This window comes from Podarcis erhardii (genome assembly GCF_964252035.2).
Source record: "Podarcis erhardii genome assembly, chromosome: 3".
NCBI classification, from domain to species: domain Eukaryota; kingdom Metazoa; phylum Chordata; class Lepidosauria; order Squamata; family Lacertidae; genus Podarcis; species Podarcis erhardii.
Genome location: NC_138507.1, coordinates 62,776,043 through 62,803,409, shown reverse-complemented (window position 1 = coordinate 62,803,409; position 27,367 = coordinate 62,776,043). Strand labels below are relative to the sequence as shown.

The 27,367-nt window shown below is 42.5% G+C and overlaps 1 protein-coding gene across 1 annotated transcript; it reads left to right on the top strand.

Moving 5' to 3' along the window:
• Nucleotides 1-674: 674 nt before the first annotated feature.
• Nucleotides 675-27,367, top strand: TXLNB (taxilin beta). Its single transcript, XM_081855329.1, has 10 exons — nucleotides 675-862; nucleotides 4,667-5,122; nucleotides 6,276-6,367; nucleotides 9,343-9,513; nucleotides 14,678-14,872; nucleotides 16,344-16,463; nucleotides 20,021-20,095; nucleotides 21,846-21,938; nucleotides 23,923-24,018; nucleotides 25,691-27,367. Exons 2-10 carry the CDS (start codon nucleotides 4,681-4,683, stop codon nucleotides 26,282-26,284), a joined length of 1,878 nt encoding a protein of 625 aa, XP_081711455.1. The 5' UTR covers nucleotides 675-862; nucleotides 4,667-4,680; the 3' UTR covers nucleotides 26,285-27,367.

The following is a 27,367-nucleotide window of genomic DNA, read 5'->3' as shown; positions in this document are numbered from 1 at the left end:
TATGCTTTTAGAGCACCATACTACTTTAAACAGTGGTCACTTCCCCCAAAGAATCATGGGAACTTTAGTTCCTTAAGGGGGCTGAGAGCTGTCAGGAAACCCCCTTATTCACCTAACAGGGCTACAGTTTCCAGAGTTCCCTGGGAAAGAGGGATTGATGGTGAACGCATTCAAAGATTAGCAGCTCTGTGGGGAGAAATAGGGGTCTCCTAAGCAGAGGCGGAGCTAGCTGCTCCGGCCCCTGGAGCGGTGCACATGCTGTGCACCTGGGGGCAGGGCTAGCTGCCCACTGGGGTGGGCCAGGCATCCCAGGGGGGCAGCGCAGCAATATCACATACACAGCCCCTCAGGGATGACACGTGGGGCAGACAGCACCTCTCGCACCCCTCTTCCTCTGCCAGTGCTCCTAAGCAGTCTCAGCACCCTTAACTTCCTGCTGCCATTTGGGAACAGCATTCTGGAGAAAGGGCAAGCGGAGGACAAGGGGCTTCTCCCTTGGTTGCCAGGAAGAAGGCAATCATCACAATTCTTGGGAGCAGGGCAGCATGCTTTCAATGTACGGTGTGTGCAGAGTGCAACTTTTCCCTGCCTGTGTGTTGAGCTGCACCTGCTGAAATTCCTTCATCATTCCACACGGCTGTTAAAGGCCCAAGAGCTCTGTTCTATTTGGCATTTGGTCTTGGGAGCTCGCAGCCAAACTCTGGAGAGGAGTATTCTTGCCTGCTGTGTCATCCACTCCTCCCGCCCTCTGTGGCAGGAACAGAGGGAAAGTTTCCTATTGCTGTTGGTTCTTCCTCTCTTGTCGTTCTTTTGGGCCTCCTCCTGCCATCTTCTTCTCTTCTGCTCCTTTTTCTCTCCCCAGGTAAGTCTGACAAAGTCGATAGCTGGCAGCATGGTTGAGAGACAACTATGGAAGTTTTCAAACAATATTTTGGTGCACGAGCTTTAAATAGTGTGGGCATGTGATTGCGACTATGGGAGAAGAAACTACAGCTGCAAGCCCGTATCCACTAACCTGGGAATAAGCCCCACTCAAGTCAGCGGGCCTTACATTTGAGTAGTCACATATAGAATTGCATTGTAAGGTAAATAGCCTTACCAGAGCTTCCAGTGAAGGAGACCAATGTGAAGTTGATGTTTTTGGAGGAGGGAAATTTAAAGCAGGATTAGGCTAAGACTGTGCGGTATGAGGAAACTCTTGTGTTTTTGTTGCAAAAATAAATAATGGTGGTTAAGATTTAAGCACAAAGCAAAGCAACCTATATGTGTTTCTAGAACAGTTTTGGCTTGGGGGCTGTTTTGAAACTCTGACACTATGGATTTCACATCTCTGTGAATTCCTTGTGCATCAGAGTGCCTTTACGACGTCTGTTTTGACAAAGTACAGTGCTTAAAGCCTTACAGAAATTGCACAACTGTAATTCTGTATACAGAAGAACCATGCAGCAAAAGCAGCACTGGACACTTGACAGGTGTGTTGTTTAGCTTTTGACAACAAACAATAATAGAGGCGCACTGTTTGCTTTTCTCTGTGATGCTTAACTTTTAAATAATCTGCACTCAGTGGCTGACAGTGTAAGCCTATACCTGCTAACTTAGGGAGTAATTCTCACAGAACATAGTGGGACTTTTTTCCAAGCACATAGGCCTAGGATTTGGGCTGTGAAATATACCTATGGTGAGCTGGCATGTTAGAATTCTTTATTTGTTTTCTTGGGTGAATGTGAGGAATAAAGGCAGTTATCAAGGATCATCACTGTCATCCTTTTTTTAGATGGGCTTAAAATAACTCATGACTTCAGAGCAGGTGCCATGTGTCTTTCTGTTGGATTTGAGGAGAGGGGGGCAGGAAGCTAAAAATAGGCAAGTCCTGCAAACTTCTGAACTCCTCTACTGGGAGAAAAAGACCTTGTGACAAGGAAAGTGGCACTTTCTGCAATTCATCCCTGCAATAAAGAGGAAGACCCAAAACACATTTTTTAAGGCAGCTTGCTTTGGTTGGTTGATCAGTTGTTCAGAATCTATTTTAACATGAGTGCCAAGTGTAATGAATTGGTAAGAGAAGCTTAGAAAGGGAGCTCCCTCTTAGAAAGGGAAAAAACTTTTGCTCCGACTGTTAACAAGAACACCATTGGAAAGGTGTTTTTAGTGGTAAACAAACTGGGTTCAGCCACAACCTCCTGAAGTGGGTCAAATACAGGTTAACAACACAGAGCTTCCCCCTGTATAAACGTACTCTTTCCACATCAGTATACCTGTGTATGGGATATGCTACTATCAAGCTGTGGTTAGCAAGTGGACATAGGTGCATAGGTTAAAGCTGCACATGGCTTGCTTATTTTATAAACCAGATCAGTTTCCTTTCTGCCACAAAAGCAATATATTCTTGCATGCTACCCCAATCTCCGAGCAGCATGAGATTCCAGGCACATACTCAGAGTTCGTGCTTCCTTTTGGAAATGAGGCACAGCAGAGACTGTGGTGTCTTTACGATATATGGTTTATTTACACATTTATACAACCTGAGCCTACGATGGAGGTGTTCACAGCATTAACACCCCAAAAGGGTCTTGTTTCTTGATTCAAACAGAAATCAAGCATCGCTCTCAAACATTGCGCTGACTCTCTCTCTAGCTTACTACTGTACTTTACTTCTAGATTACAAAACTCTGTCTTTGTCTACTAACTAACTGTGAATGGTCAGCAGGTCTTGAGGCAGATACGAAGATTATGCCCATGACTGGTGTGGGTTGCAGTTCTGCAGTCTATCATGTCTAAAATGGCATTTTATTTATTTATTGTTTGCATGGGCCCTACATGGGCCCACCACTTAGTAAGGAGCCTGTAGCCTTTTATTTCAGCTTCAGCCCTGACAGCCACCATTGATAATGAGACTAAATAACAATACGAGGATTCTTCTTCTGCATTGAGCTGCCCTCAAAGGCTGCTTGGTACAGTCAACCTCTTCTTACGTCCTCCTCTGCTTGCGTCCATTGTGCCCAATGTCTGCGGCAAACCTGGAAGTAACCGGCAGGTTTGCCACTGTTCACACATGCGCAGGAGTGGAGATCGCCGTTCACACATGCGCAGAAGCGAGCAATCGCCGCCTGCGCACAACGGCGCCTCTCTCAGCAACCCATTTCAATTTCTGGACAGGCCTCCAGAACAGATTGTGGTTGTGAGTAGAGGTTCCACTGTATTTACATCTGTTGTAGCACATGGGGGACTGTCTTCTTTGTAGTGACTTGGGCCCACTATACCATAAGCCTGGTGCCCTCTAGATGTTTTGGCTTACATGTCCCATCAGCCCAAGGCAGCATTGAAAATAGTTGAGAATAATGGGAGTTGTAGTCTAACAAGAAGATTGGGGGAAGCTACTCTATGATATGTTGATCCCAGTTTCTCTCTCCTTCCTTATGTTCCAATCACAAAGCCTGTGATTTTCTACCAGCAATTTCTTGATGATGCCCTCTGTCAAAGATAAAATTGCCACAGTAAATCAAAGAGGGGTTTTTTACTAACGGGTGCTAAAAAGAGATAGAGAGAGTCAACACTGGGCAAAATAATGGGGCATGACTTTTTGTTCTGCAAAAAAATAATCTTTTGGGGATTAACGGTTTGGTTTACTAATGGGAAATGATTTCTTACATAGCAATTCACGGCAAATTACTGGGAAGAAATTCCCCTTGGTTTGAGTACTTTCAAGTTAGATCATGCATACAGTAATACGTTGGATCAAATTGGCAGACAAGACATGTGACAGAACCACAGTAATTATGAAGATCAAGAAATGTATGTCTGCAAAAATACATTGCCTGCTTAATAGAGATGACACAGAACCAGAGCAAATAAAAGACTAGATGACAAAATGGGCTCAAAATATTGGAGAAAACATACCACTCGTTACCTGGGATATTCTGTGGTAAAAGGCAAATTGGTTCTCCTTAGATATGGGAATAAGAGGAAATTCCTTTATCACCCCAGTTCAAATACAAAATATATAAATAAAAATTAGCCTCCCACACATTGGAACTACCAAAAGGAAAGAGGAGATTACTTTCATATATGATGTAACAAAAATATATCTCAGGGAAAAAGAATGAGACAAAATCTTAAGGTGTGAAATTCTTCTTCATCCTTTGTTCTTGTTGAACTATGGAAAGTTTGGCTATGCCAGAACATAAAGAATTAGCTGTAATAAGAATAAATGTGCTGGCTGAAGGAAATTTTCTCTCTTTTTTGCAAGAAAATATTGTGATTTATTGATTAAGGAAGTAACTCTTCTCAGCTTCCCATTTCTTGTACAATGAAACAGTCCTCTGAAAAGCCTTTAGGCAAAGCTGAAACGAAACAATGAATACCATGACTATGTCCAATGAATCTTGTTTAGATAAATCTATTGGTGATAAAAGAAAGACTATGGCCAAGTAGTTTCTGATTAATCGCCATTAATTGGGACAGTGAATGGCAAAACTGTTTGAATGTGTGCGGAAGGAAGATACATGAAAGGACTAAATAAATAAATATCTAGGTTGTCTAAGATGCCAGTTAAGCTTGTGCGAAATATAATCTTTACTACTATCGATAGGCATGGCCTTCTTTGGCAGTTTTTACTCTATTTTTGATTGCTGGTGTAGCTAAAAGCCTAACTTTGTCTCACACCCAGGTAACATCCCAAGAATGGAGCATGACCAAAATGGAGCTAGCCCTCAGCCTGATCAGCAACCCTCACCTCCCATAAGCAGCTCTGAAGCGCTGCCTACTGAGAATGGTCTAGAGAAACAAAGTGAAAAGTCGCCTCCGAGGCCTCTGTCCCCTGAGAACGCAGCGCATTCTCAGCCTGAAATAAAGCTGTGCGATATATCTGAGGAGTTGAGCCGACAGCTGGAGGACATTATTAAAACCTACGGGTCAGCTGCCAGCCTGGTGGAGGAAAGGAATGCTAAAGCGACAACAGACAGACCTGAGAAAGGAGATTCCTTTAATAATGAGGATGGAGAATATGAGGATGCCCATGACGAGGTTGAGAAGGAACAGGCAGCTTCTGGGGATGCGTCTGGATCAAAGGAATCCAGCAGCCAGAAAGAACAGAAGCTGGAAAAGAAAATCCTGAAGGGACTAGGCAAGTAGCTCCTTGCGTAACTGAAATGCAGAACTTAATAGGACTCATTGGCTATGTTGGAAAAGGCGCCACAGTGGTCGTCTCCATAACATTTAATTGTTTGGTACCAAAAGTACACATTGTCTTCTTGTCCCTGGCAAGAAACCAGTTTTTATTTTTATTTTTAATATGTGATGCAATAATGGACATACATGGCAATTAACTGATGGTACAATTCTGGACATCACACCTAGACTTGTATAATTTGTGGGTGAAATAATGCAAAGCAGCATTTACCAGCGGTTCTCAACCTGTGGGTCCCCAGATGTTGTTGGACTACAACTCCCATCATCCTTGAGCTCTGGGCTTGCTAGCTAGGGGTGATGAGAGTTGTAGTCCAACAACATCTGGGGATCCACAGGTTGAGAAAGGCTGATTTAGGCTATTAGTATTATTATTACAGTCATAACTTGGAAGTTGAACAGAATCCGTCCAGAAGTCCGTTCAGCTTCCACAGCATTCGGAAACCAAAGCGTGGCTTCTGATTGGCTGCAGGAAGCTCCTGCAGCCATATCAGAAGCCCCATTGGACGTTCGGCTTCCAAAAGAACGTTTGAAAACCAGAACAGTCACTTCCGGGTTTCAGTTATTTGGGAGCCAAAACATTTGAGAACTAGGCTGTTAGAAAACCAAGGTATGACTGTATTGGATTTATATACTGGTTAATTGCTAAAGTATCTTCTTCAGTGAGTGTTTCATCCATCTTGAACTTGCACTAAACATCATACTAAAAATCAGTCTGGCTGTCTGGCAAAAATGTGGAAATAGAACCACTGCAACAAGGATCATCAACCTTTTGGAGCCCATGAGCCCATTTGCCAACCAGAAAGCACGTGTAGCACATGGGTAACATATGGGTAGCCACAACCAGTGTAGCACAAGGGTGCTACAGTGACAACCCCTACGCTACTACCATACTTAAAAGAAGGTCACCTAAAGTTGCTTCAGAAGCACCTGGCAGAAATCTAAAAAGAAATGTTCCACACAAACTGCTGCTAACATTTCTGAATATAGAAGCCAAAACCAATCTAAAATGCAGCTTCCAGTTGTTACAAATTCTTGTATTTTGCATGAAGTGCTCTCTGTGAGAATGTCCTTTTTAAAAATTACTTCAGGAAAAGAAGCTACCCTGCTGATGCAACATTTGAACAAGCTGAATACCCCAGAAGAGAAGCTGGAGATCCTATTTAAGAAGTATGCTGAACTGGTTAGTATAGCAGCTATAGAGCCAGTGTGGTGTAGTGGTTAAGAGCGGTAGTCTCGTAATCTGGGGAACCGGGTTCGCGTCTCCGCTCCTCCACATGCAGCTGCTGGGTGACCTTGGGCCAGTCACACTTCTTTGAAGTCTCTCAGCCCCACTCACCTCACAGAGTGTTTGTTGTGGGGGAGGAAGGGAAAGGAGAATGTTAGCTGCTTTGAGACTCCTGAAGGGGAGTGAAAGGCGGGATATCAAATCCAAACTCTTCTTCTTCTTCTTCTATAGAGAAAGGATAGAGACAGCCCCACTTTAAAGTGTATACATCTAAAAATAATACTGTAGAGCTGGTGAAAGTGCAGAAAAGGGACAGCTAAAACAAGTTTTTCTCCCCTGGGGGCTTTTTAGCAAGCAAGGAAGGACATGATAAGTGTTTGAAATGATGCATGGTGTGAAGAAAGTAGATAGAGAGAAGTTCTCTCCATCTCTCATAGAATACAGCCGAGGGTCATCCAATGAGGATGAGATGTAGTGATGGCCAGCAGCACAGACAGCTATAAAAGGGAATTAGGCAATATATTATTCACAGAATACCAGTTGCTGGGGTGCAACTTGTCCTCATGTCCTACTTAAGAACTTCCTTTAGGCACCTGGTTTGCCACTGTGGGAACATTAGGAAGGGCCATAGCACCGTAGCAGAAGATCCCACGTTCAATCTCCAGGTGGAGCTGGGAAAAGCGCCTGGCCGAAACCCTGGAGAGCCACTATTGAGCTAGATGGGCCAGTGGTCTGATTTGGTACAATACGCCTTTATATGTTCTTAGCATATTCCTGGACTTGGTCTTATCCAGCAGGCAGGGCACTTTGCTCTTATATGTGATGCGATGTTGGATTCTTGGGTTACAACCTGGGGGCTGATATTATGCTTCTAAGAGCCTGCTGAAGCAATAAGAAGAGAGAATCCCCCCCCACACACATATGGTTTTTCCTTGGACCTCTCATTTGACCTCTCTAAGGTCTGATGTTGGGGTCCTGCTTAAGGCAGCAAGTAGAGGTGAGGGGTGAGGATGAAGGAGCAGGGCATATATAAGGAACAGACCAGCATAGCTTCAGCTGCATCATGTCCTGCTCTTGCTTTATCAGGGTTGCAACTTGGCAAGCTTAGTTCTGAGACATTATATTGTTAGAGGTTTGTGGGTGCTGAATGCCTTGGTTTAGTAGTTGGAATTTAATTAGAGCTTGTGTGTTACGACCAGGGGAAAGCCAGACTGTGTGTTTTAAGATAGATTCATGTGTGTATTTCACCTGTGTGCTAGACACTTCCAGTCATTAACATTAATTATGTTGGGCAAACTTCCTAAGTTATGTCTTAGGTGGTTCTTAATCCTTGGAAATCAACAGGAGTTGAAAGGTAATGGAGTCAGCCTAATTTCCTTTGAGGGGATGGCCTGGGGATAATGAGCCGCTAGCACATCAAAGGGGCAGGAACTCTCCCTAAGTTAGAAAAGGCAATAAATGCTAAGGGGGAACTGTTTGACAGGAGGAAGTTAGGGGTCAGAGACTGGTTGCTGCTGGCTGCAAGGCTGCAGTTGTTGTGAGAGGAACAGAAACTGATGCTACAGAACCTCTCAAATCTACACTCAGGTTGTATATATGTGCAAATAAACCATATATCATAAAGACACCACAGTCTCCACTGTGCCTCATTGTCCAAAAGGAAACACGGGCCCTGGTAAGTGTGCCTGGCACCCCCAGAATCTCACACCGCTCAGAACATTATAAAAGCAGAGATCAGGTTCAACAGACACCATATAATACAAAGAGTCTGATATTATAGAGACATACGGAATAAGCCATAAGATATTAAAATTGAAACTTTAAAAAAGCATTATCCAGAATATTTTTCAGGAGTAAATTGGGCTGAGGGAGGGGAAACAGCATTTTGGTTAAAAATGTTTTTAAAGGAGACTGTAAAAGTTGATAAGGCAGAACATTTGCTGTTGAAGTGATGCATGTCCACCGTTGTTTGATAAACTTGGACAGGAATGACTGAAGAAAGCCTGTTTTGACCACCAATGCAAAGCCTTCCAGCTTCTCCAGGGGGGAAAGGGGCGACCACAAGTCAGATAATTGTTTTCCTTTCAGCAAGTGTTAAAATTACTTTATCATTTTTTAAAAAAATGAAAAAGGCCTGCTACAAACCTCAAACCACCTATTCTGAAATGAACAGTTACAGCTTCAGGTTACAGGAACCAGACTTTGGTCTGACCTCATATTTCCTTTGGCCAGCATCTATTTAATTTGGAACAATTTCTTTTGGAGCTGTCCACCTTTAAGTAATGCTTATTGAAACCTTGGTTTTTCAGCCGCTTTCTTTTATCATTGTCTTGTGCTGTGCCCAAGGGGGATGACAGCTTAGCAAAATCTATGCCTGGGCTGAGATGAGTGAGGTCAAGGAAGCTGCTGAAAGGTCTTGCAGTGATGTCATGGGTAAAATTGTCAACTTTTAAAGTGAATTTTAGTCTTGTGCCTCTTTACCAGCTGTGAAGCCATTAGTAGGTGGTGAGGCTTATCTCAGTTCTATAAAAAGCTTTGCCTGGTGATTTCTGCATAGCAAACTGTTAAAAGGTGCAAGCTCAGGCAGCCAGGACAATTCCCTCCACTCCCAGGGCAGATGCAAATGCCAGTCATGGCCACCATCCAAGAGTTCTGCTTTCCAAAGGTAAAAACCACTATACAGCTAGCGGCCTGATTTGCTGGGAAAGTGGTTTATTAGGAACAGGATTGTTGTCCTAGCAACTTATCAATCAATTAAGCACAACTCTCATTTTATCTCTTCGCTGTAAAAACAAAATGAGAAAGGTTTTCCAGCAGTCATGGGAGGCAGATGATTTAATGGTTCCCTGCAGCAAACCAGGACTCCCACTCAAATAAATATTAATTTCTGTTTCTGTCCTCCCTTTACCCTCCTCCCTTTTATTTTTTAGCTGGAGGAACATCGTACTGAACAGAAGAAACTAAAGTATCTGCAGAAAAGGCAGGCACAGCTCACAAAGGAGAAGGACCAGTTGCAAAGTGAACACAGTAGAGCCGTCCTTGCCCGAAGCAAACTGGAAAGTCTCTGCAGAGAGCTACAAAGACACAACAAAACCCTGAAGGTAAAACAGAGGGTTTATCCATACTTCCTCTTCTCCCGTTGCTTTCCCCCTGGGAAAGCCACTCTTAAACCACTCAGAGCCGTGCTTTATAGGCATGGAACAAGGCTTGAGAAGAACACACTGACAACTGCACTAACTTGTCTATTCCCAATCCAGAAAGTCTGGCAATTTGTAGTCCTGTGGATAAGTGAACTGTCTTTAGCAAGGAATTTTAAGCATTCTCAAATCCCAGTTCAATGGTCTTCGGAAGATGCCATGACACTATTTCAAATCAGTTTAAATATATTGTGGCTGATGGCCAAGGATTCTCTTGTGCAGTAGATTAGTTTTTCAATGGCGGTCAATGTTTGGGAGTCAACTGGCAAACTCTGACAGGTTTGGAGTGTGTCTGTGTGGAGAAATGGCTGTTTTTATATTGTTAGAATGGAGAGAAAAGAGGGCTGTGAATTAGCTCAAGTCTGGAAATGCTTGAAAGTACAGGACCGCTTTTTGAATAGCCTGGTAGCGGCACACTGCCTCAAATTTTGCTCATATTTGTACATTTGTAAGCAAAGTAAATGTGGGTTTCCATTGCTCCAAACCGATTTTGTGCTGCCCAGGCAATTTTACAATAGTATAATGTAAATGTGCTCCCTGATTAATGGTTTTTTGAGTGACAAGCATGCTGATTGGAGTGCACCTTATTCTAAGGTTACCAGATTTTTTTCTATGAATCCGGGGAACTTTTCAACTTCAGTCAGAATGGATGGATTTTGTCGGGGGACTGATTTGTAAATCTGGGGACTGTCCCCGGGAAACGGGGACGTCTGGTAACCTTACCTTATTCCCACCTCTCACATTAGGAACAATGACCATCTCCTAGTTAGTTATTAATGCTGTGCCATAATTGCAATTTTTGGGCTGTGCTGTTGTTTCCAGTATTTACGGTTTTGTGCTAAAATGACTGAACCGTAAGTATAGGGATATGGCCCAGACTGAGCATATGGTAAATTTACCCAGCATCTCTCTGGATTGCATTATGAGATTCCTGTTGATTTATGTATGACAGATGTGAGGAACCTTCCAGATGTTGATGGACCACAACTCTGTCATCATCAATCATTGGCTATGCTGCCTGGGATTGATAGGAATTATAGTCCAACAGTATCACAGATGCCCATCCGTTATATTGTATGGAAACCAGTGTCATGTTAACAGTGCTTTTGATTGCACCTGGAGTGAAAGAAGGCAGCTTTGCTCCCTGTTAAGGAAACAAATTGCAAGGCATTGAGGTGGGCACTTTGTGCTTTGCTCAGTTGGGTTGCATCAGTGAAGCAAATGACAGAGTTATTTGTATTGCCAGGCCCAAGTGCTTTTTAGATATTTGTGTCCTTCTTGCCAGCAGCGTTTTAGCACTGAGGCACTTCTGCAAATATCTATTGCAACACAAGCCACAGAATGTATATCCAGTCATTCAGTAAGACTGCATGCCTGCCTCACCATGCTAACTGGGATCTAATAAGTGTAGCCAATGCATTTAATTTTGATAAACCAATTTGGCACTGGGAAATACTTGACCCACCTCTGGGGTTGTTTTGTTTTGTTGTTTTGTTTTGTTTTGTTTTTGTATTTCCCATCTGTGTCTCTCTGGCATAACATTGCACATGTTCAAATGGGAAGATGTTGAAACAGTGGCAATGGGGACCTATATGCAATGAATTTATTCTATGCTGCCACTGTAATGTTTTAAATGGCCAGCCAGCACATGGGTGCATAGTCTGATAACTGCTCCCAATCCTAGCTAGAAAACAAACAAATGAAATACAGTGGTACCTCGGGTTACAGATGTTTCAGGTTACAGACTCCGCTAACCCAGAAATAGTACCTTGGGTTAAGAACTTTACTTCAGGATGAGAACAGAAATTGCATGGTGGCAGCACAGCAACAGCGGGAAGCCCCATTAGCTAAAGTGGTTACTTCAGGTTAAGAACAGTTTCAGGTTAAGAACAGACCTCCAGAACGAAGTAAGTTCTTAACCCGAGGTACCACTGTAGCTTCAACGTATTATATCAACAATCCTTCTAGTGTGTTGCAGCAGTGGAAATGGGGAGGTAATAATTCCAAATCCTATGTGTGCTTACTACAAAGGAAGGGCTGCTAAATTCAATAGAACTTCATCCCAATTAAGTATGCATAGAATTGGAGTCTCAGCAACATTTTTGCAGTCTACACATTCATGTTTGTGCCTTCTGGATTAAATGAATTGCAGCCAAATACTGCTTTCTTGATGTATTTTTTGTCCGTTGAGGGTACCTGATACCGTGGCATGGGGACTACCTTCAGCTTAAAAGTTTGTTGTTTAGTCGTTTAGTCGTGTCCGACTCTTCGTCACCCCATGGACCAGAGCACGCCAGGCACTCCTGTCTTCCACTGCCTCCCGCAGTTTAGTCAAACTCATGCTAGTAGCTTCGAGAACACTGTCCAACCATCTCGTCCTCTGTCGTCCCCTTCTCCTTGTGCCCTCCATCTTTCCCAACATCATGGTCTTTTCCAGGGAGTCTTCTCTTCTCATGAGGTGGCCAAAGTATTGGAGCCTCAGCTTCATGATCTGTCCTTCCAGTGAGCACTCAGGGCTGATTTCCTTAAGAATGGAGAGGTTTGATCTTCTTGCAGTCCATGGGACTCTCAAGAGTCTCCTCCAGCACCACAGCTTAAAAGTACTCTGCTAGAAACCTTAGTCTTAATTCAGTTACTATATCTTCTGTAACAATAAATCTTTGTTTGTGATGGTCTGCCCAGATGTAACGCCTTGCTCTTTTCAAAGCTGCTATCTCATTAGTGGATGTTTTTATGCTCATTATCTGGCATCTACAGTGCACCCTTTTTTTGCAGGATACACTGGTGACAACTCCCATTTGTTCTGCAGCAAAAGTGAACCATATAAGCAGCTGCCCTGCTGTTTTTGATCTTGTAATCTGAATTAAAGTGGCATCTTAAGTCTGACAAGTGAGATGGAGCCATGCAGCTCTATCCCTGTCTACTGGCCAACTGTTGCCTTGAGTACAATACAGGGCCCAGCTCCACAACCCTGCCAGTATTATATCCATGGCCAGGAGTCCTGCCAGGCACCGTGGTACAAGTTCATTGCTCAGATTCAACCCACCAGCACACGGCCAGCAGTTTCTGGTAGGAAATCCTTTGTTCCCAAACCCCATGAATCCTGAGAATAAAATGCCAGCTAGAGGCATGGGCTGTTAGTTTCTGTCTTCTTGGTCAATGTACTGTCAGCTTTTGCCTGATTTTTGGCAGAATGTGACTGAAATTAATTGTGTGCCTCCACCTTGCTTCCAGAATAGGGCCAGGGAGGCTGCATAACATGAGAGGGCTGCTGCTTAACAGGAGAATCCCTGAAAGACATACACCCACATAGATACACACATGCGCCCGCACACACAAAATCTACTGGAATAGAACTGATACACCCACACACTCCCAAACCTCTTAAATACAGGAGCTAGTGGTGTACAATGGTGTAGTGTTAAAATTTGAAGTGCAGGAGCTCATCAAGAAAGCTCTCAAAGCCATGTTCCCAAGAACAGTAACAGGCATTCTCTTAGTACCCAAATTATTAGGAACACCAGAAGAACAATCCTATATAAAATATCCAGGGTGTGGTTTCCACTGAACTCAGTGATTCTGACTGCTTGCATTCAACTTGGAAGACACAGTGAGTCTTAACAAAAGATCACCAGCCTGTTGAAATGAAGCCTTTGGCTTTTTCTTGAGAAATGCAAAAGATCTTGCTAAGAAGTATTCCTGCTGAAATTGTTAGCATGAAGCCCATCAGATGACAGAACTATCCAGCCTCTGGTTGATTGATTGATTGATTGATTGATTGATTGCTTTTTCCAAATCTGCTACAAATGAACTTGTCAGCTTTATCACCTCATTTATGTGACCGGGCAAGGAGGGTCCATTGGTCTAGTATATGGCAGTGGTGGTTTTATTAATTTGTGAATTGCCTTTTATATAACTCTCCAAGTGATTTGCAATCCAACAATAAGAATCAACTAAAAAAAGATTTTTAAACTATGCAAAACAACTGGAGGTGGGATTAAAAGCGCTACAAATAAACTGGAACAGTTTAGCTGGAACAGTTTGTAGAAACAAAAATGTCTTGTTTCTAGAAAGTATAAGTAGTGCACACCTGTACAAAGGGTGGGTGCTTGTCACATCTCTACAGTCTCTGAGGTAGGAATGAGGAACCTGTGGCCCTCTAGATGCTGTTGACTCCAACTCCCATCATTGTGCTGGCTAGAGGTGAAGGTAGCTGGAACTGCAGCAACATCTGGAGCGCCACAAGTTCTCCATCCCTCCTGCGTGTCTACAAAGTTGACTTCATGGATCAGGAAAGGGATGGGTGCGGGTGGAAGAGGGGGGGAAGAAGGAAGGAAGACAAATGTTGTCTTCTATGCATGTGTTCACATATGTTTACCCCATTTTTGGATCTTCGTCCTGAAGGTCGCCTTCAAAGATTTACCACACTTACCATAAAATGAAACCATCAGTATTTTAAACTTGGCAAAACACAAGTGGAAAACTTGCATAGTGGTACAATCCTGTGCGGGTTTCCTTGGAAAGAAATCCCACTGTGTTCTGTGGTGCTTACTCCCAATGATTCCCCTTCCTTTTTACATATACAGAGACAACAAGGGAGGGAAACCAGTTTGTAATGTTTATTTAATTGCTGTTGCAAATTCTAAGCCCTCAAATCAGAGCAAGAAACATTTCAATCTCAATATCGTAAATGAGGTGCAATAATGAATGTGCCCCCAAAAGTCATTATTTTGTCTGCCCTCCCATTCCTGTTTGAAGGGCACCCAAATTCCCCCACCTGCAAAAGGATGCATCTCTCACTCATTCACTACAATAACAAAAATCTGGATGCTAATTATCTCCTATGGAAATAATATCATAATTATCTCCTATGGAAATAATATCATGCGTTAATGTTGTGTGGTGTATTGTTTATATATTGTATTGCATTGTTTTTTCTTTCTTTTCTTTTTTCTTTTTTTCTCCTTTTCTTTTTCTTCTTGTTTGTAAGGTTTAAAAGCAATAAATATTATTTTTTTTATAAAAAGGAAATAATATCATTTGTTTTTATTGGAATATTGCATTACAGGAGGAGACCCTTCAGCGAGCAAGAGAGGATGAGGAAAAAAGGAAGGAGATCACTAATCATTTCCAAGGCACCTTGAACGATATCCAGGGGCAGATTGAGCAGCAAAGTGAAAGGAACATGAAGTTGTGCCAGGAGAACAGTGAGCTGGCAGAGAAATTGAAAAGTATCATAGATCAGTATGAAGTCAGAGAGGAGGTGAGAACAACATGCAAATACTGCACAAGGCCAGATCTGTTGCCGTAATTTCTAGTCTTCTCTGTTCATTCCTCTTGCAAGTGCATTCAGCTTTTGGCAAAAAGCAGCATAGCTATTTAATACATATGCTCACCCACCCATTCACTGCAGGCAAGTTTCAAAAAGCATCTCTAAAGAAATATGCAAACCAAGAATCCTTCTCCCCTTACATGCCCAGCTTTGGAGCACAAATTAGTAGCTTATTAATTTGATTATTTATTGGAGTATGCTCCATACTGGGCATCTAAAATTAAATTTTAAATATCTAAATTAGATATCTTGGTTTTTAAAACTAAACCACCAAGTTTCATTTCTGCTGGCACTGTCTGTATGCAAGACATTAATAAAATATACCTTCCTATAAAATATTTGCCTTTGGCTGTTGTCACGCTGGTGACTGAGTGCACATGTGGCAGCTAAGTTTAAACAGGGTGAGGGAAGCCTGGGAAGCCAATGATCTTCCTATTGTCATTGCTGCCACTGGTGGAATAAAGGGGGGAAATGTCCTTGTTGTTGCCGCTGCTGAGAGAAGCCCCAGAAGAAGGTGGCAGGGACTGAAGGGAAGAAAGCCTTTCTGCCCTTCATTCCCACCCTGGCAGCTCATGGCCCACAGTCCAAACAGGAAGAGCGAGTGAGGAGGCAAGCAGAGGAAGTGAGCCAGGCCCAGCAGGCAGGAAGACTGAGTGGGTGGACAAAGGGAGCATTCCCTTCCCAATATCACTGGCTGCTGCCCCTAACCAAGGGCGAAGGGAGGTTGGTGCAGTAAATGGCAGCAGGAGCATCAGATTGCCTCCACCACTGTACTCCCATGACTCACTCCTCCCCTTTCAGTAAGTGTCAGTGACCCAAGAAGTCAGTCAAGCAACAGTTACAGGGAACCAGGCAGAGGGCCTTCTCGGTAGTGGCACCCGCCCTGTGGAACGCCCTCCCACCAGATGTCAAAGACAAAAACAACTACCAGACTTTTAGAAGACATCTTGAAGGCAGCCCTGTTTAGGGAAGTTTTAAATGTTTAATAGATTGTTGTATTTTTATATTCTGTTGGAAGCCGCCCAGAGTGGCTGGGGAAACCCAGCCAGATGGGCGGGGTATAAATAATAAATTATTATTGTTGTTGTTGTAACAAAGAGCTCCATCTGCACCATCTCAGCAGCCACTACAGTTGGAGTTTAAGATGTTGTGTGGGGAGGAGTTCAGGGTATGGTGGGTAAGCAGAGTTGGCGAGCAAAGTGAGCAGAAGCCCCAACATTTAAATATGTCATGCTTACTTGACTGTTAACCCTGATATATTCAGTTAGGCCAACTTTAGATAAATGTGCATAAGGACTGCAATTTTATATGGAATTTTTAAAATCTAAAAATCCATTATTTCTATAGGCAGGAAAATCACGACATCTGCAAACAAAATGCATTGCAATGTGTTTTCTTCCAGCACCTAGATAAGATATTTAAGCACAGGGAGCTTCAGCAGAAACTGGTGGATGCCAAGCTGGAACAGTCGCAGGAAGTGATGAAAGAAGCCGAGGAACGACATCAGCGAGAGAAGGAATATGTAAGTACTTGCCTTTAGCTTTATTTTTCCCTTTAGGCCAAGCAAAAGTCTGGAATGCCATCTTCCCATTTTAAGTAGTTGTTCCTGGTCTGAACTGAGACAAGTGGCCTCCTATCTCAGCACTGAGTGGGATCCACCCTGGTTTAAAATCTGTAACAATACACAAGCCGGTGCCACTGGGCCTGATAGGGCAGAAGGCAGGGAGTAGGGGGCGCCTGAGCCAAGGGCAGGCAGAGGCAGCTAACTCTAGTTTTGCTTCCATTCTCTTCCCTGTTCCACAAAGTTTACTCTGAAGGGGAAGCTGACAAGCAGTTTCACCACTGGAGTGGTTGTAATTTTGAGAGCAGGCAGGTGGGCTCAGGACAGACTGAAGCCACTGCAAACAAGCCTACAGTTTGCTCAAGCATCTGATGCCCCCATGAGAAATTATGTTTGTTTGCCATAGCGATATCCTACAGCTCTCTGAATACACATGCTGTTATCCATGCTTCTGCTTACTTCAGTCTTGTGATGTCTATTAGACCGAGACAGGAACTAGCCTGAAGGCACCCAGTGAGATCCATGACCAAGAGACAATTCTGAATCCAGATCTTCCCAGTCCCAGCATTCTTCACACTAGGCTACACTGGCTGTGTTATGTTTTTGTGCACTAGGGCACTTGGAAATTATAGCTATCTAAGCATGAAGCTTACCAAACACAAGACTCCTTTAACGTCTCTGCTTCTGTGCAGTCGAGTACTCCCCGACTGAATTATAACCTACCCACAAGCAAATCGGAGTGAATGGTCAGTAGCCAGCTGTGTCTAACCTCTCCATGCCTTTTTTTTTTTTTTGGCAAATAAATCCTGATGACTGCTCAATAAACAGGTGATCTGGAAGCAGCCTTCTTTTCAGAGGACAAATGACAAATTGAAAGCAAAAAGCAAAGCTGAAAGCAAGCACCATCAGACAATGGAATAGCTCTGCTGCCTCCCTGTGGCATAGGGGAAGCTGTTCTCACTCATATGGCATACTGGCTGTTTGTACAACTAGTCGTGTTCGTCATATTATTAAAAACTTAAATGTTCAATGCAAGTAATCTTATCCTTACAACTTAAAACATGCCTTAGGAAAGAGTTTCCAGGGATCCACACCCCTTTTCCTAGTTATCATGAATTTCAAAAGCTCCCTAGACATTTTATCATTACAAAACTGGCAACTACTCTTAGCTGCTGAGAGAAAGACACCCTCGCCCCAATATATACCCAAATTTCCCTAAGATAACCAGCTTAGTATTCATAAAGAGAGGCTTGATCTAGCACTGATACAGCAGGCAACCAGTTACCATCAGCATCATACTTCATCCCCAAGATCAGGTCTAGATTTAAGTGGAGGCCATGACCACATGCATTCATCCAGACAGGTATTGCTGCCACCGAACCAGCTTCAGCATTCGCATGAAGGGGGTCACTCCAGTTTCATTTTACTAACCCAGCTTGATGGGTCATTACTATTTTTTCTTTAGAAAGGGGAGGAGTTCCATTTTGACGGGTTGCTAAGCGTTTTGTCTGCAGGCGTTGGTTTCACAGGAAAAGGCTGCTGGAAAATACCTGGGCAGGTGGATGTTATTACTGGTATTGCCTCAGACAATATGTGAACCAGCAGGCTAACTTCTTAATCACGACTGCAGCACTCTTCTGGTTGTTTAGTGACTCCTGATAGAACTTTATGTCCAGAACCTTGAGGTTGTAAATTCAGTCTCAAGCATGACTGGAGGTTATAAATTCGTGAGTGGGGTGTTTGCTAGCCTTCTGAATTCATCTAGCTCCCCAAAGCAGACTTGCATTGTGAGAAGAGAAACTGTAGGTTTCCCCCCCTCCCCATGTTGATTATAATATTACATATTTTTTCCCTAAGGCTCAAAGGTGCTAGATAGTCGCCACATGCTCTTTGGGCAGCCTTGGGATCAAGAGGCTCTGCATGACCCATTGCTACCTACAGCCACAGCAACATTTGCTCTCAACACCAGTGCTATCAGCTTATTAGAATTGCAGATGAACTCCAGGTTCCATTGACTAATTGGCAACTTCCCTCTGTCCATGTCTTGTGAATTCCCACTTACTGAAATTAGGCCAGAGCGCCTTTCTGGAGCAATGAAAATTGTCTGTGGTCATAAGAAGTTTGGAGAAATTCTTCTCTGAAAGAGTTATTTACTACATCCCTGTCTTTTAATTAGAATGCAAGTTTAGACAGGAAAGTTCAGGCTGAAGGGAATCAGAGCAGTCCCACTGAGGCTGTGCTAAGCCTAGCCTAGAGCAGTTCAACTTTAACAAGATTCTTCGGACGTTTCTATAATTCTAGGAGTGGGCAAGAGCTGAAGAACAAGCTTTATGGGTGTAAACTGCATTCAGTAGCACTGTACTATATTCTTTACGAATTTGTTTCTGCTTTGAGTCCTTCCTCGTTTCTGCTTCATGTTTTATTAATATAAAAATACCAATATTTGTGTCTGGCTGAGCAGGTTGGCTTCTGAAGATTACCTCAGGCTGCATTTTTTATTTTGATTTTTTAAAAAATAAAATTCATGCTAATTTAAAACACTGCTTTGAACATTTGCTTTTATTGCAGGGTAACTCCTAGGTGTTTTTTTAAAAATAAATATTTAAGAATAACTTAAAATACATTTGCTACAGGACATCAATAAGACCAGAGAAGGGGGGGAACTGTTTAGTGAGCCACAACAGATTACTGGGAAAAATGATTTCTGCCTCATCAGTTATGCTGGACTTCTTCAGCATCCCTGCTGGAATATGTGACAGTGAAGGCCTGATGAAATTTTTAAGCAGTGTCGAAACCCAGACAGTTTGCAGGATAAATGACTATCCTGAAGCCCGACTTGGCCCTCAGGCTATCCAGCATTTTGTTTCATACCGTTAAACACAACCAACCTGTAATTCTCCCAAAAGATTTTATTTTTATCTCGCTTTTTTAAAAAAAACTCTGGTGAAGGGGGTAAAAAACCCCCACACTCACCTATCATTTTGAAAGCGACATGAAACAGCCCTTGTGTATATTGCTTAACTTTATTGCTCTAAGTTTTGCAGCAGTTGTCTGGAAAGTTAGAATGCTAACAATGGCAGACCTTGGGGTCTCAAATTTCAGCAGTGCCAAAATTTGGTGCCCCCTGCCTCTTTCCTTCTGTTCTACATCATAGTTATGGCACCTCCAAGATAGTAATGTGTGCAGTGCTTTTTTTTCTTTTTTAAAAAATATTTAGGGGTACTCTCATTTTCCTGCTCATATTGAAATACTGCCCCTCAGTGAGGCCAAACTTAGATTCACAACATGTTTAGGAGTATGCGTACCCTCAGAAAAAAAGCACGGTGTGTATGTGTGTGTGTGAGAGAGAGAGAGAGTGTGTGTGTGTGTGTGTGAGAGAGAGAGAGAGAGAGAGAGAGAGAGAGAGAGAGAGAGAGAGAGAGAGAGCTTTGCAAGTAGATGAATGCTGGATTCTAAAGACTTTGACTGAAATGAAAAGTCCAAGTATTCCACTGCTATTCCTTTTGTGTCAAACACAGCTACTTAACCAAGCTGCAGAGTGGAAGCTACAAGCAAAAATGCTGAAGGAGCAAGAGACAGTTCTCCAGGCCCAGGTGAAGAACAGCTGCTGACTGTATGATGTGCCTCTTTATTTGAAGGGAGGGGGAGAATGAATGTACTAAAGACAGGGGAGAGTTTAATATATGGTTGCACTTCACGCTTCATTAAAGCATATCCTCTGCAAGCAAAGGTCAGATGCGCACGCACTTGGGAAGTATTTGCATTGATCTGTCCATAATCTATGTCACATCTCAAGGGGCAGAAAGAATCAAAACATATGATGACCAGGGTCAGAGGAGTATTATTATTTTACTGTATTGGGTCATTTTCTCTTTAACTTTACACCAGCAATTATTTATTTAGTGCAGAGTGAGGAACCTATGGCCTTCCAGATTTTATTGGACACCAGCTTCCATCAGACCCAGCCAGCATGCCCAGTGGTCCCTGCCCCCACCTTGGTGCTTTCTTCCATTGTCCCATGTCAGAGGCTATTAATTATTTGTTCTCTTTTTTATTATTTTTGCAAGCTACTTTAGGTACGTTTCACTTCATGATAGTTTTATTTCTAATGGGTGGTTAGTCTACGGGCCATATCCAGCCCCCTCAATCATTTTTTTGTGGTTTCCAACCCACCTTTCCCCCCTTTTTTTTTAGAAAAGTAGTTTCTTTTAATTGAAAATGCAAAAATATTTATGACCCCCCCTCTCCAAATGTGCCCTTTAAAGCAAACTAAAAATTAGCTATACTTCCTTTTATACTTTGGACAAGTCCACTTTGACATTTATCCCCTGGAGAGTTCATCCCCCAGCCAGAAAAAGTTAAGTCTCCCTTGTTTTATAAGATTATATATTCTGCTTTTTTATCAAATGATTCTCAAGGCAGCTTGAAACAGACTGTAATACCACATACCTCAAAAATGGAGGCAGACGTGGGGCAGATCATATGGCAAGATGAGAGTTGTTGTTTTTTAATGGATATGAGATGTTCCTACTTCCTGTTTTCGAGTCAGTTACTCTTGTGTACCATGACCCGTCAGCTATAGAACAAGTAACAATAAGTGGAAGACTTGAGTGCAGGGATAGTCTTAGTACTATTCTTATTAATGCTCTCAGACTTGGAAGTTTTCCTAGATGGAGAAGGCATTTCAAGGTTTTAATGGGCAGCAAAGTAGTAACACAATTCCATAACTTGTTTTCATGTTTACAAAAAATAGGTGAAATCATGCAAATGCTACTAAAGCCCCCCCCCCTTTAAATAAATTTGTTACTTGATTAATTTATTAAGAGAGAGCCACCCCTGTTATGTACTGTGCCTTTATGACAAAATAGCAGAAGTAAGAGAAGAACTGGATTTATGAGATTGAAAGACATAAGGGAAAGAAGACATAATCTGTCCAAAGGGAGGAAAGAACACATTAAAGAAATGCAAAAGTCTTTTGCCCTGACCACTAGAGGTCCCTCCCAGACCTTATCAAACTTCAGAGCATCCAGCACATCTTATTTACCTACTTTGAGTGATGCTGGTGTTTTAACCTAGTAACATATGTGTTGTTGTTTTTTGCTTCCAAGTGCCTTTTTCCTATTTTTAGTTTTTGAGATCCTCCTCTCAAAAGATCATTTGCCCCAGATAGATTAAAATATTCTCTAAGTATAAAATAAATTATTGGCTAAAAATCATAGTCTCTTTCATCTTGCTCTCTTCCTGCAATAATTTGAAGGTTTGGGCAGGGGGTTCACCTTTCTCGTTGTGGAACTATGAACGGAATTTGTGGAAGTGACTTATGTTTCCTTTCTCTGAATGCAGATTGCGCTCTATTCTGAACGATTTGAGGAGTTTCAGAAAACCTTGACAAAAAGCAATGAGGTGTTTGCCAGCTTCAAGCAAGAGATGGATAAGGTCAGTTAATACATTTTGTCTCTCAAATCTGTTCTGGGGGGCTTGCCATTTTGGTAGCAGAGGCCAATGAATTTTCTTCAGGTTCACATAAGACTTTTTCTGTTATGGAATCAATCAGAAACATGTTGACATTTTCCTGTAAGGTGCAATGGATACCATTAAGAGTCAAACTCAAACAATTGGATGCAGGGCAGTGTTGATATTTAATAAATAATAATAATTAACCCTGCATTGCTGTCACACAGGTGTGTATACCTTATCACTATTAAACATTGTTGGAGCACAGAAACTGCATTTAGCGGCCCAAATATGAATAAGACATTTCATCATCAGCATCATCAATTTGTATGCCACCTTTCCATAATTAAAACAATGCTCAAGGCGGCTTACAACATGACAAGATTTACATAATTACCAACATAACAAAAGTCATAAGCAATAATTAAACACATCAAAAAGTACACAACCAAATGGAAAATGATTTCCACATAAATCATAAAATCCAAAACTAAGAATACAGCATTAATATCAGTCACAATGTAAAATGACATAGATAAAAAATAAAAGCAATTTAAAAACAAAACAAAAACGGAGCCCTCTCTGCCCAGCAGCAACAGCAACAGTCCTTTATGGAGCCTGTCAGGCCCCGCCTTAAGCCAGGTGGAGAGAAGCAGGGCAGGGCCCTTCAGGCTCCCAGCAGGTCAGTCCTGCTGTATGATAATCTATTATTATTTAGCAATAGGTAAGAGAGGGTAGCTACTTTTTGAATGCTCTGCTGTGTATGGAAAGTGTGCTAGGGAGAAGAGATTTAGATCAACTTTCTTGACATACTAAGTTTTCCACAGGTATTTACTTGCATGTCATTCTGAGAAGGCTGTCCTTCCTAAAACAGCAGCGCCGATATCTCCTGCTGCATAAGTTGAGCATTTTATGAGCTGCCTTGCATCCTCTGCCAGTACCTGCTTGCACTGCCAGAGTGTCCATGGCTCCATATGACTTAGTTGTTCTGTCAGCTATCATTCATTCAGAGATTATAAATATGGATCAGAACTGACCCTTTTATTTTTTTAAGAAAGTGTTCAGTGCTGACACTGTTGCAGACTATCATGGGGCAGCTTGTAATTTGTGCAAAGCACTTAAAGATTGATTTCCAAGCAGTAAATTATTTCCTGTGTTAATTATCCACAAAACCACACTGCCATTAAGGTGCTGTAATGTTTGTGTTATTCGTTTGAATTAAGTGACTAATTCATTGAAAGCAAGAACTAATAGAGTAAAAGAACTATAATGGATTGGCAGTGCTATTATAGATGCAGGTTGCTCTTGCAACAAACATTTTGTGAAATCACTGACTTGTTACTGCTTTGAGGCAAGAATGTGTTCCACATACATGAGATATTGCTGTGTGCACACCTTGATGTGTGGGCTTTCAGTTGATCTCTGAAGAAAAGGAAACAGTAAATCTGACAGGCAAGTAGCACTTGGGGATCTAGTTAACAATGTCTTTTTATTCTAAGACCTTTATTTTCCACCATCAAATGTATTTTAACATGGGCAGAGTACAGTCAGAGATTTTTGTGAGCTGATCCCAAATTGATTTCTCCCATTTTCATGGTATGATAAGTGATTAGTCATGCCTTGGCTCCCAAACAAATCAGCTCCCGACCACCACAAACCCAGAAGTGACTGTTCCGGTTTGGGAACTATTTTTGGAAGCCAAACATCCAACGGGGCTTCCGTTACTTCCAATTGGCTGCAGGAGCTTCCTGCAGCCAATCAGAAGCTGCACTTTGGTTTCCAAACGTTTTGGAAGTCAAATGGGCTTCTGGAACAGATTCCATTTGACTTCCAAAGTACAACGGTACTGCCATAAGTCAAACTAGAACCCTTGACTATTGCCAAGGTTGGGATCAGCACTTGTTCACATGGGATGTGTGTAAATGCTGGCTTGTTCCTGATGCCAACTGGATTTTTCCCTTCTTAGATGACCAAGAAAATGAAAAAGTTGGAAAAGGATACAGCTACGTGGAAAGCAAGGTTTGAGAACTGCAATAAAGCTTTGTTGGACATGATTGAAGAGGTGAGAAACCATTCCTTGAACAATTTTAAATTAATTAAGCATCAATGATGCAATCTCATAAATTGTTCTGAATAATAGGTCTCTGATACAGCTTCCATTGTAAAGTTCATAAAGCATTCACAATCGCAAAGGGGCCATAGTTCAGTGCTACAGCATCAGCTTTGCATGGAAACAGTCTCAAGTCTAATACCCAGCATCTCCATGCTTGCCTGAAACTCTGATGAGCTTGTACCTGTCAGTGCAGACAATACTGAGCTAGATTGATCAATTCAGTCTGACTTGATGTATGGCAATGCAATGGAAAAAGCAGTGGGAAACAGCTCCAAAAGCTTAAAATCACTATTTTGGGGGAGGTTTCCCCAAAAAAGCTAGACAATTTTGGGGTCTTCCTAAAAAGTTTTGCAGGTGTCAGGAATGTTACATTTTGAAATATAGCAACAGAGGGTTGGGGTGGGTATTTTTAAGAGTGGTTTAAAAAAGATGGTCACCTTCTTGCAGAATGTTTTGGGAAATTAAATTCTAACTTAAAAAAGGTAAAGGGATCCCTGACCATTAGGTCCAGTCGTGGCCGACTCTGGGGTTGCGGCGCTCATCTCGCTTTATTGGCCGAGGGAGCCGGCGTACAGCTTCCGGGTCATGTGGCCAGCATGACTAAGCCGCTTCTGGCGAACCAGAGCAGTGCACGGAAACACCATTTACCTTCCCGCCGGAGCAGTACCTATTTATCTATTTGCACTTTGATGTGCAAGGTGGGCGTCAAAGTTCAAACTGCTAGGTGGACAGGAGCAGGGACCAAGCAATGGGAGCTCACCCCGTCGCAGGGATTCAAAACGCCGACCTTCTGATTGGCAAGTCCTAGATTCTGTGGTTTAACCCACAGCACCACCCGTGTCCCTAAATTCTAACATAGTTATTGGCTAATTAGTGGCAGCTAATAAACGGGGGGGGGGGGGAGTAGTTTATTGTATGAGGGATGCTTAAGCACCTGAATGACTAACATAGAAATGTAAGGCTTTCAAGAGGAAGCAGATTGGTCCTAGTTCTGAGATGGGGACGCTGCCAGTATGAATGGGCAGGGTGCTTTCTTGACTGTTTTGTGGCCTCTGGGCTGTGGAAGTAACTAAAAATAAAGTATCACCTTTCTTTGCATGGATGATGTCAGGTGTGGAGAAAGCTATAACATTTTCTCTGAGCAAGATGGTTTGGGCAGGGAATTAAAAATATATATACAGAGATGTTTTAACATGACATTCTACTCCAATGTGAACTTCACATTGCAGAAGTGAAAGTCTAACAGCATATGCTACGTGTAGTTTGTAACTTCCTGACTTGACTCCCTCCCCCCACCCCATTCTGCCAGTAAATGTTTACTTCTGTAACATTTGGCCAGCTCCAAAGATTTACATAAACTATTATAAAGACCCCAGAGCCTGTAGAACCACCCCAGAGAACTGTAACACCTGCGGAAGGTGCAAGAAATAAGACTGTGTCAGCAGGAAAAACACTTTGCGGAAGTGGCCAGGCCACTTCTTGATTGGGGAGGTCACTTTTCAAGCCACGTTCTTTAACCGTCTTCCTGATTTTTGCTTGATCTGTTAAACTGGCCCCTCTGGTTGTCCTGTGCCATTTGTCGACGCAGCAGCCTTCAAACGCTTTGTTTGCTCTATCACAGAAAGCCATGCGAGCCAAGGAGTACGAGTGCTTTGTAGTGAAAATTCAAAGGCTGGAGAATCTGTGCAGAGCTCTTCAGGATGAAAGGAATGTGCTGTACAAAAAAATAAAAGATGCAAAATTCCCTGAGGAGAAGGAGGAGGAGGAGGAGGAGGAAGAAGAAGAAGAACCACTACCACCACAACTGACTGGACAGGACGATGGTCTGAAAAATGAGGCTAGTGTGAGCTCCTCTGTTGCAGACCAGGCTGCTGCTGCTGCTGAGCTACCTGCCACGGATGAGAATATTCTGAAGGATATGGCTGCAGCTTTCATGGTGACCCATCATGAGGGAATGCTCCCAATAGCCGCTAATGTGGACACACCTGAAGCCCTGGTAGCCACTAATGTAGAAATGTCTGAAGAACCGTGTAATCTGCAAGCATGTGGTCCAGTTTGTCCCCCAGAGCCATTACTCCCCATGCCTCAAGACACAGAGAATCTCTCCATACAGCCAGCAGCATCCACACCCACAGCAGAAAAACATGAAGGGGACACGGCTCAGGGTCATCCGGTTCTGCAGTTGTTGGATGCTGACATGGAAGGTGTCGATTAGTATTAATGTGATTATATTTCTTTCCCAACTGCCATCCTTTCATATATTTTTGTTCTAATTATGCGGCTTTAAAATGTTCACAGATTTGCTCGTCATAATCGGGGGATGTGTCTTGTGTCTGTGACATCGAGCCCCGTCAGTAGCGATGCATTTTCAGTTTGCCCACTTTTTCATCAAATCAAAGCAAAAAAGCGCTTTCCTAAAGTGTCACAAAATGCATGGTGTTTCGTCCCATCAACCCGTTTTGAAAATCCATAAGACTCCCTACTTTAAGAACTACAGCACTTTAATTCAACATGCTCTCACAAACACCTTGAGCGCGTTAGTTTGGTCTGAGGTGCCACAATGTCTCTTCTAAATATAGGAATAAATGTTACATGGGGGAAGCGTACTTGGGGAAGTAGAAGCTGGAAAAGCAGTAGTGTGAGGGTCAAATCTTATTCCAAAGTAAGTACTAATTAGTCTATGATCTTCAAAACATTTTTGTTCGGACAGATTCTCCTGACTTCAAGCAATTGTGTGTATCCCCGGGACCCTGATTCTTTTCTTTACACCCAACGCAATCCTTTTCTCACAAGGAATAGTTGTCTATGAGTCGCTAATGAAGTGCTGGATACAGAGAGATATGAAAAATAGTTAATGAGATTATACTTTTTATTTTACTGTAGGCTAGCCTACAGGCCTCTCAGTGTTTTTGGACTCCCAACGTCCATCAGACTTGACCACTGGCCTTACTGGTTAGAGCTGATGGGAGTTGGGAGTCCTACAGTATCTGGAAGACTATAGGTTAGCTGCCTCAACTGAACTATGTGCCTTGCTTTAATACTTTACCCTATGTCACTTACAGTGTCACTATTTCAACAAGTTTGGTCACAGTTGATCAATTTGTCTTTAAGTCTCATTGAATTAAACTTGTAACAGTGCCCTTGGTGGACTGCATAACATAAAAATTGAAGGGGTAGTTTTTTCCCTTGTAGGATTGGATTGATTAAATCTGTAGAATTCTATCCTGATTTGATAATTTAACTGTTTTGCTTGCTTATCAGTAGTTTAAACACTGAATTAATACAGTTTCAATACCTA

What these genes read in the sequence shown, in the direction of transcription:
- TXLNB (XM_081855329.1), top strand. Translation starts at nt 4,681, where the DNA reads ATGGAGCATGACCAAAATGGAGCTAGCCCTCAGCCTGATCAGCAACCC. An exon ending in TTAAGAAGTATGCTGAACTG is followed by an intron (nt 6,368 to 9,342) that starts GTTAGTATAGCA and finishes TTTATTTTTTAG; the next exon opens with CTGGAGGAACATCGTACTGA. An exon ending in TGTTGGACATGATTGAAGAG is followed by an intron (nt 24,019 to 25,690) that starts GTGAGAAACCAT and finishes GCTCTATCACAG; the next exon opens with AAAGCCATGCGAGCCAAGGA.